Raw genomic sequence first — 26,011 nt, 5'->3', positions numbered from 1 at the left:
CAAACTTTCGAATTTATATATACAGAAGAACAGACTTGTGTAGTATATTGTTTTTTTATACACATTTAACTTAAGGCTAAGGCAAGCTTAGCCTGTATTAGACCAGGGCAAGAGTTTTTACATTATAGTAATAATGCTGGACGTTGAGCGTTGGGACGAGTGCCTGAGCTAGTTAGTATCCAGCGCCATGTTTTTTTTCTCAGAAAACGGGTCCCTGACCAACTTTACATTCCAGTCCCAAAATTCTTTTAAAGACATTTTCAAACAAAATTTAAGTTTCAACACAAGAAAACATACCGTACATAAAAATTGAATATCCTTCGCCCTGTAGAGAGGAAAAGTACAATGTGGCGACCACCGTGTTTCAACCAGGAATAAAACTCCATTTGTGGCGCAGGCATAAGCGAGTTGGAGGATATTTCGTTTGTAAAAATGGGAAATTGTGGTGGAGGTTATGGAGAGGTGTTTGTATGCGGCAGCAGCCTGGAGTTGGCGTGAATTTGGTGACTGAGGAGAGATCAGTGGAGGACGAGAGAGGTGGCCAGGGCTAGCAGTAGGGACAACTTGGCCGGCAGGCTGGTGTCGGCCGAGCTAGGGTGCCTCCACCTTCTCGCTTGCTCGCTCACTCTCCACTCTACAAATGTAAGAAATATGATGAGATGCTGCCTAAGAAAACGTGGCCAGATGTATTATTGTTCACGTGGTGATAATCATAAATACGTCAATCTTTGTTTTTTGTTTAATTAATTTATAATGGATGGACCTCATGTTAATGGACATCATACCCATGTGGTGGGCGATCGCGGTAAGTTTACAATTACATAATGGGTTCAGGAATTGGGTATTAATGTTCTTTAAGATAAGTGCACATACACTTTAAGTTTATGCAAAGAGGCAGCCAGGAGGAATATGGTTGTACGTGCCGAGGCCTACACCAGCATCAAGCCACCGATACAGCTCTTGTTGATTTGCATTTTTTGTGAACAATTTGATGCTGCATTTAGCATTAAATCTAATTCTATGTCTGTATACTTGCCCAGTAGCTCCACTTATTACTTGCATTATTGTCATAACGACCCTTCCAAATCCAGCTGCGTCTTGAATGACGAGAACTTTGATGTTTGAACGTTAGATTTTCCACCTACCTTGGTCACCCGGGAGGACTTGGTGAGTGGTGCGGGACGCTGTCTTAACCTTCCTGGTGGACTCCCCGGCCGCCTCACCTTCACTCTTTCAAAGACATGGTTACATTTCTTTAAGTGGTTAATGATGACCAGACCACACACTAGAATGTGAAGGGACGACGACGTTTCGGTCCGTCCTGGACCATTCTCAAGTCGATTGTGAATGGTCCAGGACGGACCGAAACGTCGTCGTCCCTTCACCTTCTAGTGTGTGGTCTGGTCATCATACTTTAGCCACGTTATTGTGACTCATCGCCTGCTTTAAGTGGTTAGGTGGTTAATTTATGTCACTCATATTATTCCTCAGTTGCATACACTTAGAATCTAATGTCTGCGGATGCACCTGAGTTTGGCAGAGTATGGTAATTAGTCATATATCTCATGTTTAATGGATGGGAAATTACTGCCTTTCTGAAGAGACTTTGTTCGCTCCAAACTGTTCGTAATGTGAGGAATAATACGGCTTAATCCTTTGTGTGCAAGTAGATATATGTATTGACCAAGTTGTGGAAATGACATTGCCTAACCTTAAAGAAGAAAACATTTGCAGAAAACATTTATAATAATAATATTTTAATGCTAATGTTAAATTATTTATGTTTGTAAAAGATATAATGCAAATAAATCTAGACTATGAAATAAGATGGAGGCAGGAAAGGCCAAGAGGAGTCGTCTCTCACCTCCACCATCGCCTCCGTCAGCGTGTCGCGGCCCGCTCCACCGCTCCCTGTTTTGGGTGTCCTTAAAGTGGCTGGAGTTGTTGTGGCGGCCCAAGTTGTGGGAGTGGGCGGTGCTGTGGGAGTGGACGGAGCTGAGGGAGTGGACGGAGCTGAGGGAGTGGACGGAGCTGAGAGAGTGGACGGAGCTGTGGGAGTGGACGGAGCTGTGGTAGTTCGGACGAAGGGGGTATGTGGGATTGTGGTTTCAGGGAAAGCAGTACTGGTAGGTGGGTTGGTGGTTGCAGGGGCGAAAGTTGAAGGGGTAGTGAGTGGTTTGGTGTTTGCTGGGCTAGTAGTAGGTGTTGACGTGGTGCTGGTGGATGGAGTTGTTGGAAGTGGAGTAATCGTGGTTGTAATAGTAGTGGTAGCAGCTGGAAGGTTGGCCTGGGAGGTGGTGGGCTCAGGCCCTAGAGTCTTCTCTAGCAGCAGGCTGTTGTATTCCAGGATCTGGTGCAGCTTCGTATAGTAGGGACACGTCTGGAGGAGACAAGGCAATTGTCAGGAGGAAGCTCTTACGTGAGTATAACAATATATCACCAGGGTATGAGGTCAATAAGCTAGGATATTACGATATTATGAGTGAGAAAACGGTGCCCAACCACTGGGACCATCAGGGATCGAGTTCCGACCCAGCAAGAAGCGAACCGTCATAGCAATGATCAGTTCAAGCTAGTGACAATCTCTGGTGGAATCAACGTTTAGATGGGTCAGATCTTAAACCCCTCTCACCTGGCTATGCACCAGATGGTGTATAACCATCTGCAGATGGTTCAAATGAATAATTTCTCAAAGTTCATTTGAAAATTTGAAATGTTCAATATATTAAATTATTTATATTTTATTTACATTTGTGACCATGTTACGATCTTGAACCATTAGAAAAAGTTGAAGCCTTTGCCATGTTAATTATGCAAAAACAGATTCAGAGAGTTTGAGGAACTCTGAGAAAACAACGTCACTACCTCTTAAGGCTGACATATCCACCCGCAAGCTGACAGTTTGTTCACTAGAACTGGATTATATGAACACTATGCCCAGGCTTGTCGCGTTTTGATGTTATTTTTATGTAATAGTTTCGGATATATTACGTGAGTGTGAGGAGACTTGCCTCTCCCTGGGTAATGGGGACCATCTTGGTGAGGTTCACGCCCATGGAGGCCAGGCGACGGAGGCACTGGTCGGCCACGCTCTTAGACAAGGTCGGCGTTCGACTCAGCAACCAGGTGAACTCAGCCCGAAAGCCAAAGTATTCGAGGCAAGAGTACACACAGGAGAACCTGCGGTAGTCAGTGGCGATGACCTGTGGGGAGACGAATGACAGAAAGAGGGACTGAAGGAGAGAGAGAGAGAGGGGGGAGAGAGAGAGAGGAAGAAGAAGTCACTTCCTTAATTCTGGCTATATAAATAACCTAGAAGCAGAAATAATGGAAACAAAAAATCATTGTTGGAACAAAATGCGCTTCAAGGAGCTTAAAAAACCTGAATCATTGATCAAAGACATGGTCATTTATTTTATATATAGAAGCGAACCAGCCTGAACGGTCTCCAGGCATATATGCAACTGAACATATGTAGATACTTTTATATATAGATAAATATACCGGTAAATAATGCACTTTAGCTCCAATAATTATATGTACACAGTACCTGGAAGGCCACTTACCAAGACAAGTGGAATCGTCATTAGTAAAGATACCACAGTGTAGCTTACTGAGACTTACACATCTAATATAATGCTAGACCAGACCACACACACTAGGTGAAGGGACGACGACGTTTCGCTCCGTCCTGGACCATTCTCAGTCGACTTGAGAATGGTCCAGGACGGACCGAAACGTCGTCGTCCCTTCACCTTCTAGTGTGTGGTCTGGTCAACATACTTTAGCCACGTTAGTGTGACTCATCGCCCGCATAATGCTAGACATCATAGCTCTGGAATCTGAAGTATTGGTCACCAGAAAAAAATACTTTTTCTCCTAAACTCATTAGTCACGGGGCACCAGGATATGTTGTAATGATCTAGTTCTCCTTCATTAATTATAAAGAAGACAAAGACATTGTCTCTGTCTGTCTGTCTGTCTGTGTATCTCCGTCTCTCAGTGAGGGTCTGGACACGTTCGGGACTCATAGAAGGGAAGTGCACATAAGGAAAAGGGAGGTACATGAAGGTCGACACACGGAGATATTAGAAAGAACTTTTTTAGTGTCAGAGTGGTTGACAAATGGAATGCATTGGGAAGTGATGTGGTGGAGGCTGACTCCATACACAGTTTCAAGTGTAGATATGATAGAGCCCAATAGGCTCAGGAATCTGTACACCTGTTGATTGACGGTTGAGAGGCGGGACCAAAGAGCCAGAGCTCAACCCCCGCAAACACAACTAGGTGAGCAACTAGGTGAGTACGGATCCACACTAGTGTGTGAGTGATCATCCAAATTGAGATCAGAAACATTTCTTCGCTCTGATAATGGTAAAATATGATTAGAGTTTTTTGTTAATTTTACCAAGTCAGGTGTATAATGTTTTATGATTCTGTAAGAAAATAATTAATTTTTATTTTTTTTGTTTTCTGAGGGTCTAGCTGGTAGTGAGCTGGTTACAAGTGCCAAAATCGTCATGGGGTACATTATGAGACTGTGTCATGTTCTACTCGGAGAAATGGTGCCGACCCCGACCCACCAATGATGGGCACTTACACCACAACAATCACTGTGCAAAGTTAAGCGAGGTTAGCCTCAAGCATATGGCCCCCAACCTCAAACAGAGAGACAGATAGACAAACAGGCAGACAGCCAGACACTTGATGAATATCAAGCAAGAAATACAGCTATGAAGTTAGAATTTCCTGGTAATGTAAGAAAAGTACCGAATTAGGAAGAAGAGTACACGATAAGGAAAGGAAAATACCTGGTAATGAAATCAATAAATGAGAACATTTACCTGGTAAGGTGACTCTGGCATGTTCTCCACGATGACTCTCATATGAGCGGGGTCAGGGGGGTACCTCAGCTCGTCCTCCTTCATGAAGATAAGGTCTTGTCGCACCTTCTTCCCCGCCTCCGTCAGCCCCTTCGACCGGACGTCCATGTACTCGCCTGAAGGTGTAACAAGACGCCCAAATTAATTTGTTGAGGTGGCGGTGACATTGTTATGGTATTAGGGCCATCAGTAAGGTGGTGGTGACCTCAGTAAGGTAGTGTTGATCTCAGTAGGGTGGTGTTGACCTCAGTAGGGAGGTGGTGACCTCAGTAGGGAGGTGGTGAACTAATGATCCTCGAGGGCGTTGCTCTGTCATACACCGTGCCTGACATACACCGTTCACGACATATGTTCATGGCATTAACTCAAATATCTTATGGGGAGTTACCGGAGACATGTGCGTGAAGGCTCCTGTCTAAGCTTAGATCATCTTCCTTCGGGGAAAATCTAATGAAAGTTAACCCCCCAAGGAAGAGTTGAGTCATCGGTGAAGTAGCCCATTAAGCTTTGCTATAATATTTAGGAATTAAAGGAAGAGTTTCTATATGGAAGTGAAGCGTTCAAGCTTGACTATAATTATTGAGACGTTCTTGATGACCGGAAGCTTCAGAGCTGTGGGAACGTCGTCATTAGGGCGTGGAGAAGTTGCGGGAACGACATTTTAATAAAAAAAATTATATTATGAAATTTTAAAGTAAAAAGTTGAGTAAAAGCCGAATGCGTCCATATTAAACAGCAATTATGAAATATTAATGTTTACGATAGAGTAATCTGTTAACCCAAACAACAGAGGTGGTGGTGGTGTGGCCCTGACTGACTCATCCAGCACTACCTGGGTGGTGGTGTGGCCCTGACTGACTCATCCAGTACTACCTGGGTGATGGTGTGGCCCTGACTGACTCATCCAGCACTACCTGTGATGGCGTGGCCTCTGCCTGACTCATCCAGCACTACCTGGGTGACGGTGTGGCTCCTGACTGACTCATCCAGCACTACCTGGGTGATGGTGTGGCCCTGACTGACTCATCCATCACTACCTGGGTGATGGTGTGGCCCTGACTGACTCATCCATCACTACCTGGGTGACGGTGTAGCTCCTGACTGACTCATCCAGCACGGGTAAGAAGACTCACCCATCCAGGTGTAGTTCTGGGTGGCACAGGTCTTGGTCTGCTCGTAGTCGTTGGGGACGCTGGCCATGGTGAACCACACTCCCGCGTACTGCCAACGGTGACAACAACTTCATCAATACATTCACCAATGGTCAATATCTTACGGTTATCTCTGTCAACACGAACACTAATACGACAGACAGAACTGTGTGGTCAGGAGAGATGTCAACTTGGCCGTACTCTTCAGGCTATTAAACCTTTGTCTGGTGACACAGGTCTATGTCTCAGACATATATATATACGCTAAGAAAATTGAGAACCTTCATGGAAGTGTCCTACAGCTGACCAACCTTCATGGAAGTGTCCTACAGCTGACCAACCTTCATGGAAGTGTCCTACAGCTGACCAACCTTCATGGAAGTGTCATACAGCTGACCAACCTTCATGGAAGTGTCCTACAGCTGACCAACCTTCATGGAAGTGTCATACAGCTGACCAACCTTCATGGAAGTGTCCTACAGCTGACCAACCTTCATGGAAGTGTCCTACAGCTGACCAACCTTCATGGAAGTGTCCTACAGCTGACCAACCTTCATGGAAGTGTCATACAGCTGACCAACCTTCATGGAAGTGTCCTACAGCTGACCAATCTTCATGGAAGTGTCATACAGCTGACCAACCTTCATGGAAGTGTCCTACAGCTGACCAACCTTCATGGAAGTGTCATACAGCTGGACACCCTTTGCACAAGTGTCCTACAGCTGGACACCCTTCATAGATATATATACTATATCTCTGTCATTCATGAATGGTTCATATTTCCTTATTTATATAAATGTTTGACTTACCTTAACTGGGTCAAAATTGTTGACAAGAGTGACGTTGGCACATTGACCGTGTTCTAAAAAGTCGGGGATACCGAAGAGCGCGTCGGCGGAGAGGATCAGTGGACCAGCCAGCAGCAGTAGTAGCAGCAGCAGGGTCCTCCTGCCTCGCCTCGCACCTGCTGGGCCTCTCACACCCGGCGTCCACAACGGTGACTGCATCAGGCGCTCGCTCCGGGACCTCCTCCAAGTTAACTATAAATGTGAAGAAGATGGGTATTAGTTGCTCACCAAGTAAATATACATTACAACAGGCATGGGAATTATTAACACAATTAATTTTAGATGTATTTGTGATATACAAAATACTGACACAATCTTGAATTGACAATGCATTGAATAATAAACGAGAATCACGGCAGATATTGGGGTTTAAAAGCAGTACTCAGTTATGGGTGGAGGCTGGAGCCCTGAACGAGGAAGACTGATCCTCTGACCTGAGGGAGAGTGATGGCCTGACCTGAGGGACCTGAGGGTGTTGTAAGAGAAGCAGCTCACTGTAGCGAGGCCAGGCGATGAGTGAGCGACCCACGGCAGGAGTTTAGCGCCCCGTCTTCTAAGCCAGCTAGTTGAAGGCCATCTTGCAGATTTATCATATTTTTTACATAAAATAGAGGACATTTATCCCGGTGTATGAGTTCATCCCTAGTATGGCCTGCTCAGTCATGCTTGCTAATGTAATTTCCATGGCTTGGCATATTTTTTTTTTTTAAGAATTAACTTTCAATGTGTCTCTTCTGACGTAGGGAATTACGCGTGCAGTTTGGTTACATATAAGTGTTTCTGTTTAATTCTCAACATTTCTATCTACCTTGGAAGGCTTGGTGACGTCAAAATACCTTCCACCAGTCGCCTGATGGAAATCCAAGGAGATAAAAGATTGCGTAAATACTTAATGATGTTCTGGATATTTTATCTCGGCTTCAGAAGCAATTACAAAACACATTAGAGGTACCCAAAATGCAGTTTTATACAATATAAGGGATCACGTACCCTTAAGGGGAGGGAGCCAAGTACCCTTAGGCGAGGGGGGGGTCAAGTGTCCATTTAAGGGTAGGGTCTCGTAGCCTTAGGGATTGGGAGTCAGGTTCCTTTAGCATTCTTAGAGCTTGGAAACCACGGCTCTCGTGGAGATTGGGAGAAGGGGACTTTCAGGGGAAAGCGCCAAGCCGTTACGACTATATAGCGCAGAGAAGGGATTTGGGATGGGACGGGGGGGGGGGGAGAGGAATGGTACCCAACTATTTAGACGGTCGGGGATTGAACGCCGACCTGCATGAACCGAGACCGTCGCTCTACCGTCCAGCCCAAACCGTTTGGATAGGGGATAGGGTAACTTACTGACGTAACAGCTGCACCCAGATCTTATTAGTGAGCTTATTTTGAAGGCGATACAATAAAAACCCGGACCCATAACTAAAGACGTTTCCATTTGTAAATGGAACACTGCGGACTGCGGGACCCCTGACACACGTGAGGTCCGCAGTTCGAGTCTCCCAGAGACCAGGTGAAAGGAACAATTCCCCTGTGTATTTAACCACAAACACATCTACAAGAAAACCGCGACAGGATACATGAATACCAAGGAGTGTCTGAGGTGGTTAAGAAAGTTATCAGGCGTGGCAAAGATGCAAATGTGTGTGTCAAGAACCTCTCGAAATTATAAAGTGCTTATTTGTTTGCTTGCATCAGGAAGAACCGCAGGGCAGTGACGGGTACGTCTTGATGCTGGGCCGCGCGGTTCTGTGCGTGAGAGAGAGAGAGCAGCACCTTGTTTTGTGGTTTCAGATTCAGGTACATGGAACAATAAATTGCAAAGCACAGGCTATGGTGAGCCCGTGGTGCTCACCGGGAACTCTCTCTCTCCCGTGGTGGTCTCTCTCTCTCTCCCGGAGAGAGAGAGAGAGAGAGAGAGAGAGAGAGAGAGAGAGAGAGAGAGAGAGAGAGAGAGAGAGAGAGAGAGAGACAGAGAGAGAGAGAGAGAGAGAGAGAGAGAGAGAGAGAGAGAGAGAGAGAGAGAGAGAGAGAGAGAGAGAGAGAGAGAGAGAGAGAGAGAGAGAGAGAGAGAGAGAGAGAGAACACGTCACCACTTCATAATACTCAGCCAAGCATGATGTTCAGCAGCCTAAGCTCCTGGATTGATACATCATCATATTCCCGGGAAAGCATTACGAAAAAATATTCGGTACAATCTCTCTAAACCTTTGAGAGATATTATCATCATGCCTCTCCTGTGTCTGAACATTAAATAACATGTTACGTCATGAGTGTCTTTCTTTTTAGGCCTACATAGGCCTATGTTATAGAACACTATTTGTGTTATTCCCCAATTAAAAAAAGTCGGCACTTTTTTGCCTTCTTTTAAATAATTGAATCAATGCAATTTTAACATGGGACATTTTAATGATAATTTGTCTGACTCGCTTCTCATTAGCGTGCCGGGTCTCATAATAATAATAATAATAATAATAATAATTTATTTAGGAACAGTACATACATAGTCGCAGCGTTACAGTACAAACATTCTGTTAGATTTAAAGATAGAGGTAGTACATACAATACCTAAAGCCACTAGTAACGCATAGCGCTTCGGGACTCATATTATGAGTGTGACGTCCTGCCTCCATGGGTCGGGGGCTACACTCATTAACACTACACTATTGTAGTGACAAACGTAATAGTCAAAATATTGGAAAAAATAATTAAAACTAAATGGGTGGAACACCTGGAGAGAAATTATATAAAATCAGACAGACAGTATGGTTTTCGATCTGGAAGATCCTGTGTATAGAATTTACTCAGTTTCTATGATCGAGCCACAGAGATTTTACAGGAAAGAGATGGTTGGGTTGAATGCATCTATCTGGACCTAAAAAAAAAGGCTTTTGGCAGAGTTCCACATAAGAGGTTGTTTTGGAAACTGGAACATATTGGAGGGGTGACAGGTAAGCTTCTAGCATGGATGAAAAATTTTCTGACAGAAAAATGAGGGCAGTGATCAGAGGCAATGTATCGGACTGGAGAAATGTCACAAGTGGAGTACCACAAGGTTCAGTTCTTGCACCGGTGATATTCATTGTCAACATAAATGATGTGCCAGATGGAATACAGAATTATATGAACATGTTTGCTGATGATGCTAAGATAATAGGAAGGATAAGAAACTTAGATGATTGTCATGCCCTTCAAGAAGACCTGGACAAAATAAGTATATGGAGCACCACTTGGGAAATGGAATTTAATGTTAATAAATGTCATGTTATGGAATGTAGAATAGGAGAACATAGACCCCATACAACCTATAAATTATGTGAGAAATCTTTAAAGAATTCTGTCAAAGAAAGAGATCTAGGGGTGGTTCTAGATAGAAAACTGTCACCTGAGGACCACATAAAGAACATTGTGCGAGGTCTCGAGGAGCCTATGCTACGCTTTCTAACTTTAGAATTGCTTTTAAATACATGGATGGCGAAATACTAAATAAATTGTTCACGACTTTGTTAGACCAAAGCTAAAATATGCAGCGGTTGTGTGGTGCCCATATCTTGAGAAGCACATCAATAAACTGGAAAAGATGCAAAAACTTGCCACTAAGTGGCTTCCAGAACTGAAGGGCAAGAGCTACGAGGAGAGGTTAGAGGTGTTAAATATGCCAAAACTAGAAGATATAAGAAAAAGAGGTGATATGATCACTACGTACAAAATAGTAACAAAAATCGATAAAATTGATAGGGAAGAATTCCTGAGACCCAGAACTGCGAGAACAAGAGGTCATAGATTTAAACTAGCTAAACACAGATGCCGAAGAAATATAAGAAAATTCACTTTCGCAAAGAGAGTGGTAGACGGTTGGAACAAGTTAGGCGAGAAGGTGGTGGAGGCCAAGACCGTCAGTAGTTTCAAAGCATTATATGACAAAGAGTGCTGGGAAGACGGGACACCACGAGCGTAGCTCTCATCCTGTAACTACACTTAGGTAATTACTAACGAGTTAGACGAGTGTAACTCGTCTAACTCGTTAGTAATTCGGTTCAATCTACAATTAGACGAGTTACCCACTCGTCTAACTCGACGACTAAGACGAGTTCTTAGTCTTCACTCATCTAACTCCCAGGTACTGCTAGGAATAAGGGGCATCAGGTTGAAAGAAACTCTGCCCGCTTGTTTCTGCCTTCCGCTGGGGATCGAACCCGGTTTAGGACTACGAACCCCGAACGCTGTCCACTCAGCCGTCAGGCAGTATGATGGAATTACTAGTATCGATTTCACTTTGCCTCAGCTCTACAAAGATTTGATGAAGTTTACTCGATTTTATCTGAGGGTTACCAACACTAGCCTCCTCGATGAGGACAGGAAGCCGGTGGCTTGTCATATTTATTTATTTATTTATTTATTTATTTATTTATTTATTTATTTATTTATATACAAGAAGGTACATTGGGATTGTGAGGATACATAGCATAGTAATTACATTCTTGTAAAGCCACTAGTATATCAATCCAAGGTTATAGTCAACTCTTTCTTTGAAGGTAGAATCTTTGGCTAATTCATCAGCTCCATCATGCATTAGGAGTTAGTTAGTTTAGTTCATTTATTATGCACCCCATACCCATCTTGTGGGCAGTAGTGGAAAGGGTTACAGAGGCACATAATGGGCTCAGGGACTGAACCCCACAATTCATTTAGCTAAGCAAGTTACAATCTTGATGAGCTAGTTACAAAATTCAGTATAAGTCGTCACATCAACAATGGGAGGCCAACAATGTCTCTGTTAAAATTCAAACTATTCTGAAGAAAGGAAGCGCGCGTAGTGACGTCATCACCCGCTGTACCATTCTCGAATGCGCTGAACACATTTGCTAACCATACAGTTTTTTTCTTTAACAAAGTATAGAGGAACATTAACTAGTATATTGTACCTAAAATATATTATAATATATTACCGATACAAAATAATATACTGCAAAGCACTCTCAAAATATTTAATTTGTGTTCTTTATTAATTGAATGCAAGTTGAGTGAAATCAAAACAATGAACTTTCAAGCTCTTCACCACCCGAGCTATTTTCCCAGTTATTTCAGCATTAACGACATCTTGGCCACAAATGAGAGAGTGCCGTGTAAATTTGAACGAACTGCTTACGGCGTGGGTATGTGATCTCGTTATATACTGAGTGAGAACTCTATGTTGTGGAAGATATACTTGCCTTCAAGTTTGTCTCTCTGGGCAAGCTAATCCCCCCCTCTTCCCCTACCCCAACCTAACCATGTTTACCTAACCATACTTGCCTAACCATGTTTACCTAACCATACTTGCCTAACCATGTTTACCTAACCAATGAACTTTCATTGGTTACCATACTTGCCTTACCATATTTACTTAACCATACTTGATTAACCATGTGTTGAGGGGTTCACCTAGGGGGGGTTAATGTTGACGGACTACATTTGAGACAATGTGGTTACATGTTAGAGGGGCTCACCTTGAGTTGTAGGCTTCTGGGAGAGTAGCTGAAGCAAGTCTAGGCTTCTTGGGGTAGGTGAGAGGTACGATGGAGGGTGGCGAAGTCTCGGTGTCAGCCAGAATATAAGTAGCTCAAAATACAGCGGGCGGAATATTAAGTATGTGCTCGTCTAGGTGCAGTTGTCTTCTGTCTGGCTTGAGGTTCATTTATTTATGGCTGGGGTTGTTACCTGTACCATTTCGCTGGAATCTGGGGTTGGAAGGGTTTGGCTTTAAAATGTTACATGATACAGGTATGGAAATGAATTTGGGGAAAGGTGGAAATAAACGTGAGACATTCTTGCAGGAACTGAAACGTGAGTGAATGTAGAAAGGGGAACTACAGTATTAATTGAATACCAGATTAAGGGATTTAAATTATTTTACACAGAAAAACAAATTAGATGAGGAGAGGGAGTAGCAATATATGTCAGGGAAAGTGTAAAATGTAATATCAAAGACGGGATTAAAACTGAGCCACATTCAGAAACCATTTAGGTAGAGTTAAATTAAAATAATAATAATCACATAATAAGAAGCCACTAAACTTTGACAGAATGAAAGCAAAGTATACATATTCTACTTTGTTTTCAGGCAATGTTTATTTTGGCAAGTATAGTTTACCTAAGCAAACCATACTTGCTTGACCATACTCACCTAACCTTATTTGCCTAACTATACTAAAAATGTTTTTGGAAAATGGAAATATTATAAGGGCTCTGAGGCTAGCTAATGATGGTAAGAGTTACCAGATATTAACTTGATAATACTGGGCTTATTATCAAATTCTGGCCCTACCTTGTCTCATATCCTGCCAAGTCCAATACTGTATTTCCTTTCAGGTTATCTTGATGCTTCAAGCGGCAATAAAGATTTAGAAGCAGGAACACAACTTGAAGTACCATGCTGGTTGGCCCGAGCATTGTATTCCCGTCGGCGTATTGTCACCTGCCAACTGCCAAAAACCTTCAAGGAACGATACAGGTTAACAATATTGTACAGTACTGTTACTGTATTTAAGCTTCCAATGAAATAATAATATTAATAATTTTATTTAAAAATATGGAGAATAACATGATACAGTGGTTAATTAGTTGTTACTACATATAATGCATGTTTAAAAAATCATTAGTACACAAAGCATTTTGGGCATAACTTAACAAATTTGGTTAAATTATTTATAGGTTTAATGGGGATAAACACATAATACTAAATAAGTATGGTAACATAAATGAAGTGTTCAAGAAATTTAACAAATGATATACAGTACATTATATATGTGATGCTTAATGATGGAAGGCATAGATTATTTAATTATGGAATCTGTAGATTTAGCAACAGTACAGATATAGTATTTAATATTTATTATAACAGATAAATACACAATTGCCTTGATTTGGATGAGGAAATGTAAGTGAAATGTGTTACACGATTTGAAACTGAACACATGATATGGTTGTGAGTTGTATGAGCAGGCAGCTGTCAAACTTGCTGCATGTAACCGTGCAAGTACTGTATGTGCACAATATTACTAGTGCTACAGTTGTAGTAATTCAGAGTCAAAGTACATTAGTGCTTAATTGCAGATTTTTGGTGAGTTAAAAGAAAGATTATAATTAATCATGTAATTCCTGTGGTTAATATTATGGCTCCCATGACACTTACGGTTGTGGATATTCACTTGATATGAGATAATGTAAGAGACCTACAGTTTGTGTTGTCTACATATGTTTATTTTTTATTATGTTTTTTCAGGGAAATAAACTTTGTGAAGTTAAGTAAATTGTTAGCCAGTGATATTTTTCTCATTCTCTGAAACTAGCTATCAGCAATATTCTTACTACTGTACTACATGTACAACTTATTGATAGAAATGTATAGGAGAAATACATCCACATTAAGAGAAAACTGTAGCTTAGTTTTGGGGAGAGAGGATTTATGAGTGGCTGAAACAAATACAGTATAATATTTCCTCTTAGTTGCATACGGGTTTCATTGACATTCTAACTATAAATTACAATATATCAAGGTACATTAATTAATTACAGTAAAATCAAATGTCATTGTTCCATTAACGGAAATGCTTTATTATATTTACATGTGGTTTTTATTCAACAGGGAAATACTGAAAGCAGATGCAAGTTTAGTTGATCTTCATATGCTCTCTCCCCACTTCTATGAGTTGGGCCAGCATATTTTACCCCTTGCTGGCACTGAGGCACCTATTTTGGGCACACTCTTAGTTGAGGTTAGTCTCCTTTTTGAGTTATAACTTGTTGACTTTGACATTTTTAGTAACACTTGCATTCTGTTAACGCTAAATTGAATCATCTGCACTCCGATGTTAAATGTTCCGATGATGCTAAAATGCATCATCCGATTGCTATTCGTAAACATTCATATATTGCTGTCATACATAATCTATTATAAATACACTTTTGTTTTTGCATTTATTCTCTAGAGAATATATTTGTGAACATTTTAAAATCAAATTTATAGTTATAACCCAACAAATAAATTAGAAAACATAAAATTATTATAGACAATTATAGATAATAGTCAGTCCCTCCTCCCTTTGGGGGTTCAGGCCCTTTCTGGGCAGGCCTCCTCTCCTCATCTTCATTGGGTCATCTTGGAGGGTGTCTTTCGAGGTTTCAAAATGATCCCTTCCATTTGCTGGGTTCCTGCCTGTTCTGATCCTGAGCCAGGATTAATCCTCAGTCCTGAGTTATGCTGGTTCATTCCTTGCTCCTCATTTGGTTGACCACATTGTCCCAGGTCCATCTCATTTTCGGGCCCGTTTCCCTGGACCTCACGGATGCATATTGGCATGTCCCTGTACTTTCGGGGTTTGGAATTTGGTTAGATTTTGTTGTGGGGTGATGGCCTTACCGTTTTCAGGTCTTTCCATTTCGACTGATCTGGCTTCTTGCGTTTTTACGTGTTTGGCTTGGGTCTTGGCGTTCCATCTTCGATTTCTTGGTGTTCGGGTTCTGGCCTACCTTCTTGACTGGCTGGTGTGGGCTCCCAGTTAGTCCACATGTCTGCTGGCCAGGAAAATAGTTCTTTCCCAGCTCACCAGGTTTGGGTTCCTGGTAAACTGGTGGAATTCCCATTTAGTGCTGTCCCAGGTTTGTGAGACTCAGTCAGCTTCACTGTCCTTGCCTTTGGGGGCCTTGACTCAGCTGAAGCACTGCAGTCTGCAATATTGAGTGAGCATCGGGTGTCCTGGCAGTTTGCTTGTGCAGCTGTGAGCCTCAAATTTACCCGCTTATTTTTCTCTTGGGCAAGGTTCAGCTTTGGAAGCTGTTTTGGTTTTTCCAGTGCAGACTCTTCCACTTCAACCATAATCACTCAGTGTGGATTCCAGGGGTCCTGTGCTTACTGTTGTGTCGCCGGCTTCCTCTTAGGGTTTTTAGGGGTTCAGTTCTCTGGCGCCTTCCTCCGCCCTAACCCAACGTCTTCACTGATGCCTCGGTTCTCAGTTGCGGCTTTGTGACCAGTGCTTACCAGCTGGAATGGAGCCAATGCCTCCTCACCTTTTTCTTACTCACAGTAATGTGCAGGAGTTTGTGATCATGTTGCAAATGCTGCAGAGGGCTCGGATCCCTCTGGGCTTTGTAGTCCAGCTCCTTTCTCCCCGTGGTTTGTTATTTCAACTGGTGAGAGGGATAGGGGCTCTCTTCAGTTCTTGTCTTGTAGGAGCTGGGCTTTACATCTAGTTTGCATTCTGGCTTATTAGGGTTTGACTCTTCATACCATTCACATCCAGGGTGTGTTCAAATTCCAGGCCAACAGCCTTTCTCAGTTCCATGCCATCTTTCCTGAGTGGACTTGTCAGTGCAGACTCCTTCCTTTGGCTTTGCTGGATGTTTGGGCTCCCGGATGTGAACTACTTTACCAGCTTGGTCATGGTGCTTTCTCTTTACCCAATGCTGTTTCCCAATTGCTTGTGGGGGATGAGGGGGGGTGGGTTTGCTTGTTTGTAGCTAGCTCCTTCTATTCTGGTGAAGACCGAGTCAGTTGGCTTCTGAAGGGGCTGTTAGTTGTTGCTGCTTGGTTGTTTTGACCAGGGGTGCATCCTATTCTGTGTCCAGTAGCAGCTCTTTGCTGCTCCTTTCATGCTGTAAATTTAATTATTGGTAAACCTTTCTCATAATTTAGAATGAAGGAGAAGGAAGCAATGCTTAACTTCTATAAATTAACACTACAAATAACAATTATAACAGCTTAGCTGTTTGAATGTAGTAGATGGTGCAGATCCTCTCCTTTAATGGCTTAAGATGTGAAGTGAGGAAGAAGATATAAATCATAGGGATTTATGATTTATACTCGATTTATGACAAATTACTGAGTAAGATAATAGATGAGGGATCACTAGATTGTTTCAGTCATAGATTAGACATGCAGTATAGTATATATGAATGAGTTTGGGTGTAATAAATAAATAAGTGTTGCCGTGCATGCGTCAAAAGGTGTATTCAGTTTCCTGTACTGTATTCTTATTTAAGAATTATAAACACTTGCATAGATAATTAACTTCAGTATTAAAATTTATTGTTTTCTTACATTATTGTTTTTTTTCCAGACATTAAGGGATCGTTTAAGGAGTATCATGGACACATCACTGAATTCTCTTGAGGATGATGCAAACTCTCATATGGCCAAGTTGGATGAATTGGAAAGATCACTGTTTCGCACGGGACGAAAGACTTTTCATGATCACCGACTTTGGCTTTCTCGCAGGGCGCACATTGTCACCACTTCTCCTATGGTTGAACAACACAATAAGAGAAAATTCTCTGAATTGTCTTAGCAACTGCAAAATGACAGAAATATTCTGGTAAAATATATTAATACCTGTACTGTACTTATAAAACTTTAGTGTTTCGTGTGAGAATCAAATTAGCCTGGCCATTGAATTTGGGGGCCCCTCAAATATACAGTATATCTGAATCTCGTGCCTTTTTGATACTGTACAGTAAAGGGAAATGTATGAATACTGGTACTGTACTTTGAATAATGAAACAACCTCGTTTGGTCTTGTAACAGTCATTCACTGGCTTGCAGAGATTGCACCATTTGGTGTAATACTTGTTAAAACCAGTCTTGCAATGATACAAATGCCTTTATCTAAATGAGTACTGTATATTCTTTTGGATGTTAAATAATATAAATGAATACTGTATAATTCACCATTGTTGAAATGTGCCTATTTCATTACTGTATTTTGAGCTAGCTACACAAAGAATATTGAATTTAAGACTGATGAATGTACTGTATTTTCTTGTATATTCTTTTGTTTTTCTTTTGTATAATATTAAGGATACATGACCTTTAAGCTCAAAGACACCTTTGAGGGATGGAGAGCCATGCTCAGGACTTTGTATATCTTTCCTATACAGTATTTTATCCCATTACTAGTGTGTTAAATGTATGCAGTATACTCTATCCTGTATATCACAATTCTAATTAGATGTTCATTATGTAAGTTATTTTTTTTAATTTAAATTGTCATACAAACCTGTTTTAAGTTTGGTATTGCTAGATTTAGGTTGCACACAGCATTTAAATTCAGAGTTGGGGAGCATTTTTTTTATATTTTAATAAATGGTACTCACATAATTAGGTATACCGAGTTTGAGCTTCAGCTCTTTCATCTCGCTTCTTAACTTTCAGTTGGGTAGTGTACTTGATCTCAAGCCTCTTTAGAATCTTGTCATATGTACATTTAAATCTGTGTACAGTATTAAGATTGCCTCATCCACTTTACTTTTTAGCACATTATGTTGATCAATTTTCCGACTGAAAACATTCTTTCAAATGCGTCTGGGGGGCTCTTTTAGGTACTTGGTTTCCCATATTTATGTACCACCCATTTTAATACCTTATAATCTGTTCTCATCTGCCCTGTCTACGCACCTGAGAATTTTGCATGTGGTAATCACATCTCCACTGACTCCTCTCTTTCTGTGACTTGAGATTTTATTCCTTTAGTCTTTCATCTTAACCCTCTCAACCCTGAGACTAGTCTTATGGCATACTTTTGTACTTGTTGAGGAATGGGGAAGGAAGAACCATTTCTTGGATCTATGACTTTTTTTTTTTATCCATTGTATAGATATTAATATTTACAACTAATTTAGTTTTTGGAGTAGCCTTCAAGTTCGTTTGTTTAACATTATGTATTTCACAACATAATGTAGTGAAAGTAGATAGTAATGTCCTCCTGGCATGTGTGGATATTAGTCTGTAATGATCAATTGTTTTGTTTGTATATCTATTGTGTAAATTAATTTAAATGTGAAGTCATTGAAATTACATTTATGATCATTATAATATATATATATTTAAAAATATATTTGTGAAAAAATGTTGTGTATTTAAACCTGCAATTATAATATAAATATATATACACAAACGAATTTGCAGAATATATTTGCATTGTGTGAAACAGCGCTGGTTTTTATCCAAGTACTCCCCCCCCCCCCCTCCCCCCCCCCCACACACACACACACATTTAAGACAGTTGATTGACAGTTGAGAGGCGGGCCGAAAGAGCAGAGCTCAACCCCCGCAAGCACAACTAGGTGAACACACTCACACACACTTTTAAATACATGGATGGCGATATACTAAAGAAATTGTTCACGACTTTTTTTAGGCCAAAGCTAGAATATGCAGCGGTTGTGTGGTGCCCATATCTTAAGAAGCACATCAACAAACTGGAAAAGGTACAAAGACATGCTACTAAGTGGCTCCCAGAACTGAAGGACAAGAGCTATGAGGAGAGATAAGAGGCATTAAATATGCCAAAACTAGAAGACAGAAGAAAAAGAGGTGATATGATCACTGCGTACAAAATAGTAACAGGAATTGATAAAATCGATAGGGAAGATTTCCCGAGACCTGGAACTTCAAGAACAAGAGGTCATAGATTTAAACTAGCTAAACACAGATGCTGAAGAAATATAAGAAAATTCACTTTCACAAACAGAGTGGTATATGGTTGGAACAAGTTAGGTGAGGTGGTGGTGGAGGCCAAGACCGTCAGTAGTTTCAAAGCGTTATATGACAAAGAGTGTTGTGAAGATGGGACACCACGAGCGTAGCTCTCATACTGTAACTACACTAGGTAATTTCACTCACTCACTCTTACTTGTTTAACTAATTCTTGAAATTTTCCATTACTTCTACCAAATAATTATGATATATTTACCAAATATGATATATTTGGTAGCTTGTTCCATAGATCTTCTTCCCTATTTATAAACCAGTTTATGCTAATTTCTTTCCTAAATTTAATCTTATTGAACTTAAATCCATTGTTAAGTTCTAACATTGATATTTTATGCACCTTATTTTTGTCCCCCATTGTTATGTTCTTTATGCCACTTGTACATTTCAGGCATGTCCCACCGTACTCTGTTTTTTCAGAGAAATTAAATCAAGTTTTCAGTCACTTCATTTTGGAGGTTATTAATTTTTTGGATTAATTGGGAATCCTCTTTTTTTTATCTTATAGATAGTTTGTATCTATAGTAAATGCTCAAAACTGTAACGGCCTAATCCAAGTGGAGTATTACAGTGAATTAGTTGAAGGATAACAAGTGTTGTTAAATTAATACTAGTGAATTAATGATAATTATAAATTCTTGTACCTTATTTACCCCATTTTAATATTGTTTAGTTGATATTTATTTATTTATTTTTCTTTATTTATAACCCTTCACAAGTCAGTATTTAATTGTATCTGTCAATTTTCAGTCTATATTAAAAATATTTTGAAGTCATTGTACTGACCCATCTAGGTGGTTGCCTCATGTATGGTGCACAAATCTTTTATATTGATACTGTACCAGATATGGAATATATGAAAGATTGATTTTTCTTCATACTGAGGTTATTGATTTTATTTACTGACTAGAAAAGTGGTGTCTCACCACCGCATGCACTTGGAAAATAATATACAGTACCACAAAAAAGGTTGAGATTGACAAATATGTAAGTACAGAAATTACTGAAAGACTATGTAGCATCAATTTAGAGTGGATGCAACGTTGCATCCAACTAGACAACAACAACTAGACACCCAGGGCACAACTCCATAACCCCATGGGATTGATGGATGCCTACTATATGTAGCATCATCTGTGGTGCTGGATGTTCAAAAGCAACTGTCTGCCATAATATAACTCGAGATGCCAGTATGAGAACAAAATGACATGAGGCAAGTGATATAAAAAGTACTGGATTTTTTCCAAGGATTCTTCTGATGGACCCTTATGGTGTCCATCATAAGGTTCTGATGGACCTTAGACCCTTAGGGACAAGATGTCAGTGTATGTATAAATTGTCAGGGCAGGTATGGCCATCATGGCAGACATCAAAATAATATACTGTACGGTACTGTATTTATGCTACTTAGCGAGGCCGAACAGATTGTGGTACATATATAGCACTGGTTGTGAGCACACTCGTTTGCAAGGATGTCGCCATGGACCTGAAAGGAGGGGGAACAAAAGGTGCTGTAGTAACCATTAAAGATAAAATCACCCCAGGTGATGAGGGAGGGAATAATCAGGGAAAAGTGCCAAGCCATTATGACTATATATCACTTGGAAGGGATCAGGATAAGGATTTGAGATGGGACTGGGAAAGGAATGGTGCCCAACCACTTGGACAGTCAGGGATTGAACGCCGACCTGCATGAAGTGAGACCATCGCTCTACCGTCCAGCTCAAGTGGTGATGAGGTAGTCCCCACTGGGAACTCAGAAATGGACTTTGCCAAGAGAATGGATCAGTAGAAGTAGCCAAAGACAAAGCTGGGTCAGGACCCAAGATAGCCATAGATACAGAGCCCTAACTTCCATCAGAATCTGACTTTGGCACATGGTCATCTAAGCCATGACCCTGAAAAGGGATGTGTAAAAAAAAAAAAAAAAAAAAAAAATATGAAATTAATATAAAATTGGACTTTGCTGCCTAACAATCCTACCAACCATGGAGCTCAACAAGGGAAGGCACATAAACATGGCAACCTTATAGGTAACGGGGATAGTATATCAGCTACCTTGGTTGAATTTAACAACAAAAATTGAACTATTAGAGCATCAATATTTTCAGGGTCTGTGAGATTACAATTTTTCTTTTTCTTTATTAATAATGCTAAACCTTTCTTATATGGAAACATTCTGACATTTTCCATTAGCATTTTCCTTCATAAATACAAGGACATAAAGAAACTCACATTTGTAGTTTTAAAGTAAGTATATTCTGGAAACAATGGAACAGTACAAGTACTTAATGTAAAATAATTCCTTAAGATTTCAGAGTAACAAGCACAATTCAATTGGGTATAAATGCAGTCACTTAACATTACATGGAATATGGAATATGCCATCTTGTTTTTAAAGGAAAAAAAGATTTAGTATTTACCAAAAAAAAAAAATAAATTGTAATGCCTTTTTGTAATGTAATGTATGTTTTGTAAAGAAACATAATACTGTATATTATATCACCAACCATCTCTGGAGGGTCTCAACAGACTTGTTACCAGGCCTTAGCTTAGGACTGGGCAATTTAGTCCACTTCCTCGATGGTTGGTCCAGGTCGTGAGCCTCTGGTGGTGTTGGGTCCCGCAGATTCCTGGCCCGCCATCCCTGGTCCATAGATCTTGGCTGCCAAGGGTCGCCACACATCCTCCACCTTCTTGAGATGGTACTCATACTCGTCCTTCTCTGCCAGCTGGTTATCGTCTACCCACTTGAGGGTTTCGTCCACCTGGTTGGTGATGCGCTGCCGCTCCTCTTCAGACAGTTTGTTGGAGACGCCCTCCTCCCTAAGGCTGCTCTTCAAACTCAAGCACAGTGACTCCAGACGATTTTTACTTTCAATTCTCTCTCTCTGGCGAGTGTCCTCCTCAGAATATTTCTCGGCGTCATGTACCATTCTGTCAATTTCTTCCTTGCTCAGACGACCCTTGTCGTTGGTGATGGTGATTTTGTTTACTTTACCTGTCGACTTGTCCACTGCAGACACATTCAGGATCCCATTGGCGTCAATGTCAAAGGTGACTTCAATTTGGGGAACGCCCCGAGGTGCCGGAGGGATACCATTCAGGTCAAACTTGCCCAGTAGATTGTTGTCTTTGGTCATAGTGCGTTCACCCTCGAATACCTGGATAGTGACCGCTGGTTGGTTATCTGAATATGTGGAGAAGATCTGTGAATGTTTCGTGGGAATGGTGGTGTTGCGTTTAATTAGAGAAGTCATGACTCCTCCAGCTGTCTCAATGCCCAAAGACAGAGGTGCCACATCAAGGAGGAGCAGGTCCTTAACTCCCTCCGACTGGTCACCATGAAGGATGGCAGCCTGAACAGCCGCACCGTAGGCCACCGCCTCGTCAGGGTTGATGGATTTATTGAGGTCTTTGCCATTGAAGAAGTCTTGCAGCAACTTCTGCACTTTGGGGATGCGGGTAGATCCACCCACCAGCACAATGTCGTGAATGCTGCTCTTATCAAGCTTGGCGTCCCGTAACGCCTTCTCCACCGGCACCAGAGTGCCACGGAAAAGGTCTGAACACAGTTCCTCGAACCTGGCTCGAGTGATGGACGTGTAAAAGTCGATACCATCAAACAGCGAGTCGATCTCTATAGTCGCCTGAGATGAAGACGAGAGTGTGCGCTTGGCTCTTTCACATGCCGTCCTCAGACGTCGCAAAGCACGCTTGTTGCCACTGATGTCTTTCTTGTACTTCCTCTGAAACTCTTGCACAAAGTGATTTACCATCCGGTTGTCAAAATCTTCTCCGCCTAGATGTGTGTCTCCCGCCGTTGATTTGACCTCAAATATGCCCTCGTCGATGCTCAAGATGGACACGTCAAAGGTTCCGCCTCCAAGATCAAAGATGAGCACATTACGTTCCCTGCAATTTCCGGTGCCTACCTTTTTGTCGAGACCGTAGGCGATGGCTGCTGCAGTTGGCTCGTTGATGATGCGCAGAACATTGAGTCCAGCGATGGCACCAGCGTCCTTCGTGGCCTGGCGCTGAGAGTCATTGAAGTAGGCAGGTACTGTGATGACGGCGTCAATCACTTTCTTGCCCAGGAACGCCTCTGCTGTCTCCTTCATCTTGGTCAGAACCATAGACGAGATCTCTTCCGGGTTGAAAGTCTTGCTTTCTCCCTTGAAACTGACGCGTATCTTGGGTTTGCCATTGTCGCTGACCACATCGAATGGCCAATGTTTCCTGTCAGTCATAACTGTAGGGTCGTCATACTTACGACCAATAAGTCGTTTAGCATCAAAGATTGTGTTGTTTGGGTTGAGAGCCGCCTGATTCTTGGCTGCGTCACCAATGAGTCGTTCTGTGTCAGTGAAGGCGACGTAAGAGGGCGTGGTCCTGTTGCCCTGGTCGTTAGCAATGATCTCCACCTTGCCCAGCTGGAACACGCCCACACAAGAGTAGGTCGTGCCCAGGTCAATACCGATAGCTGGAGATGACATAGTGACACTTGGCTGTAATAACTCTTTATCACAAACTATTTACCACCGATACTCCTTAAGATGAGCCTTTTCGCGGTAAAGTTTTACGTCTCAAGTGTGTTAACTGTTGTGTTGCGTGTCGGGATATGATGCTCCGGGAGAGGACTCGCCAGCTTATATCTGGCGGCGGCGGAGCTCTAGAGCTTTCTCGGCTGTTCCTATACGCGGCGTGCTTTCTAGACTATAACAACAACACTTCATCTCAACAGAAAAGAAAGTAACAAGTTATTACCATAGACATTTATAGTTAAGCTCAATTAAAAATATATTTTTAGTAATAACAATTATATATGGATATGCAGAAAAGTGTTCTGACGTTTTAGATTGCTTCTTCGTTTTCTTTGATGGTGACTTGAGTTCAAAGAAAACCTTAACTTATTTAATCGTTGGTACTGAATTTTATCTTTTCATTTTTACTTATTTATATACAAAGAAAGTACATTGGGTTGTGAGAGTGCATACAATGGTGAGTGTTACATTCTTGCAATTCTTGTACAGCCACGAAAATGCGTGTTATAGGCTTTGCGAGAGTGTGAATTCTGTAAACATTCACCAATGTTATGTACGCTCACATAACCCAATGTACCTTCTTGCATATAAATAAAGAATACAAAAATAAAGCTAACAGTAAATGAATAATAGGTACATTGTAACAGAATTTGAATTCAACATAACAACTACATTATAAAGTGACAGAATAGATTATACTAACGAATTTGCATGTTTTAACTACTAAATTGTGTTAGTGTGAAGCACACTATACAGTGTGAATTAGTAACACAAGGTGGGAAATATGAGGATGAAATTAGATACTTTTCGGTTCTTTTTTTTTCCAAATAAAGTATAGGTTAGAATTTTGTTAATTCATTGAGGAGTGAGTTTCATATACTGAGTCTTTTTATTTGCATACTAGGAACGTTATAACAACCATTATAAACATTATTAATACACAGAACAAGAGTTTCAGTCTCATTTGTATGGATACCATCTCACAGGTGTTGTCCAGAATAACTCACAAGGAACATCTTATGTATTCATTCCTTACCTGAAGATGTTCTAGAGTGGAACGAAACGTTGTAGAAAATTAATCCTTCAGTAATCCCTACTTTCTTTACCATGAATTTTGGTAACTTGATTGTTCTTTTACTCCTAGTAAGAAAATAGAAGCACAGAAGGTTTTTATTATAAGATCACCAATGTATATATATATCCAATGATCACCAATATATATATATATATATATATATATATATATATATATATATATATATATATATATATATATATATATATATATATATATATATATATATATATATATATATATATATATATAGTTAGATAGATAGATAAGAGTGTGTGTACGAATAAGAATTCGTACTGTACATCGACGTACAATTTATTTACAATTAATTAAGCGCACTCAATGCATGATCAGCCGCACGACTGCTAGATCATTCTAAAGTATGCATTGAGGATAAGATAAAGCACGCTGTGAACAAGACTGATAAAAACCACAGGTGTGTGTGTGAAGCACGTGTGGCTGCAGTGCTGGAGAATAAGCGAGAAGCAGTATGTATTGATTACCTGTAACACATGAGAGACTAGTGACATCTGTGGCCCTCCCCTGCGCCAATGATGTTCTAATATGGTTTATTGAGCTGCAAGGATGGATTTGGGGTCAAGTTACAAAGGATGCGTTATATGATCACTGGATAAGCAAATATTATAGACTTGCAGGACGCTTGAAGCCTACAGACAGCACGTCAACGGGCTTCCTGCAAAATTTGGGATATATGCCTAGGATTTTGGGTAATATATCGTCCTGGATAAAATGCATTTCGTGAAATTTAATGATGGAGTTGTCTCTAAACTCATGGATTTTTTTCACCATTAATTACATAGTGACAACGTATGTGAATAAAGTTTTGCTGTCAGGGTCAGATCTACTTCAGCAGGTGAAAACCTTTAGACGTCCTTTTTGCAGAGCCTAATTCTACTTGTTAGTAGTAACGTCTAGAAGTCTGCAGACCTAGTTGGGTGACCCGTAAAGACATGTGGCTCTTTTTCATAGTAG

The 26,011-nt window shown here is 40.9% G+C and overlaps 3 protein-coding genes across 6 annotated transcripts; 1 reads left to right on the top strand and 2 right to left on the bottom strand.

Moving 5' to 3' along the window:
• Positions 1–13,319, bottom strand: LOC123759428 (uncharacterized). 4 transcript variants are annotated; one of them, XM_045744494.2, is made up of 9 exons: positions 13,181–13,319; positions 12,363–12,593; positions 6,844–7,074; positions 6,017–6,104; positions 4,845–4,999; positions 3,012–3,233; positions 1,865–2,380; positions 1,146–1,230; positions 1–634 (listed from the first exon to the last, which is right to left on the bottom strand). In XM_045744494.2, exons 3-9 carry the CDS (start codon positions 7,039–7,041, stop codon positions 519–521), a joined length of 1,380 nt encoding a protein of 459 aa, XP_045600450.2. In that variant the 5' UTR covers positions 7,042–7,074; positions 12,363–12,593; positions 13,181–13,319; the 3' UTR covers positions 1–518. The 4 variants fall into 4 exon arrangements, with proteins under 4 accessions (XP_045600450.2, XP_045600449.2, XP_045600452.2 ...); XM_045744493.2 differs by lacking the exons at positions 12,363–12,593; positions 13,181–13,319 and adding an exon at positions 7,340–7,475; XM_045744496.2 differs by lacking the exons at positions 12,363–12,593; positions 13,181–13,319 and adding an exon at positions 7,340–7,475 and having other exon boundaries at positions 3,012–3,203.
• On the top strand, positions 11,873–18,753 carry Psf3 (DNA replication complex GINS protein Psf3). The gene is made up of 4 exons (XM_045744498.2): positions 11,873–12,029; positions 13,225–13,366; positions 14,501–14,630; positions 16,971–18,753. Exons 1-4 carry the CDS (start codon positions 11,912–11,914, stop codon positions 17,196–17,198), a joined length of 618 nt encoding a protein of 205 aa, XP_045600454.1. The 5' UTR covers positions 11,873–11,911; the 3' UTR covers positions 17,199–18,753.
• A 2,882-nt stretch (positions 18,754–21,635) lies between these two features.
• LOC123759427 (heat shock 70 kDa protein 1) lies at positions 21,636–24,041 on the bottom strand. The gene has a single exon (XM_045744492.2). The coding sequence runs from the start codon at positions 23,893–23,895 to the stop codon at positions 21,967–21,969; it is 1,929 nt and encodes a 642-aa protein (XP_045600448.2). The 5' UTR covers positions 23,896–24,041; the 3' UTR covers positions 21,636–21,966.
• Positions 24,042–26,011: the final 1,970 nt, after the last annotated feature.

The sequence above is a fragment of the Procambarus clarkii genome, chromosome 32, assembly GCF_040958095.1.
Source record: "Procambarus clarkii isolate CNS0578487 chromosome 32, FALCON_Pclarkii_2.0, whole genome shotgun sequence".
Classification (NCBI taxonomy): domain Eukaryota; kingdom Metazoa; phylum Arthropoda; class Malacostraca; order Decapoda; family Cambaridae; genus Procambarus; species Procambarus clarkii.
This window is presented reverse-complemented; position numbering and strand designations above follow the sequence as displayed.

Bases quoted from the DNA above. Each gene is read 5' to 3' on its own strand.
- LOC123759428 (XM_045744494.2), bottom strand. From the start codon at position 7,041: ATGCAGTCACCGTTGTGGACGCCGGGTGTGAGAGGCCCAGCAGGTGCG. The intron at 3,234-4,844 runs GTAAATGTTCTC...TCTCTCCTTCAG, and splicing joins TGCCAGAGTCACCTTACCAG to TCCCTCTTTCTGTCATTCGT. The intron at 635-1,145 runs GTAGGTGGAAAA...TTACATTTGTAG, and splicing joins AGTCCTCCCGGGTGACCAAG to AGTGGAGAGTGAGCGAGCAA.
- Psf3 (XM_045744498.2), top strand. From the start codon at position 11,912: ATGAACTTTCAAGCTCTTCACCACCCGAGCTATTTTCCCAGTTATTTC. The intron at 12,030-13,224 runs GTATGTGATCTC...ATTTCCTTTCAG, and splicing joins ACGAACTGCTTACGGCGTGG to GTTATCTTGATGCTTCAAGC. The intron at 14,631-16,970 runs GTTAGTCTCCTT...TTTTTTTTCCAG, and splicing joins TGGGCACACTCTTAGTTGAG to ACATTAAGGGATCGTTTAAG.
- LOC123759427 (XM_045744492.2), bottom strand. From the start codon at position 23,895: ATGTCATCTCCAGCTATCGGTATTGACCTGGGCACGACCTACTCTTGT.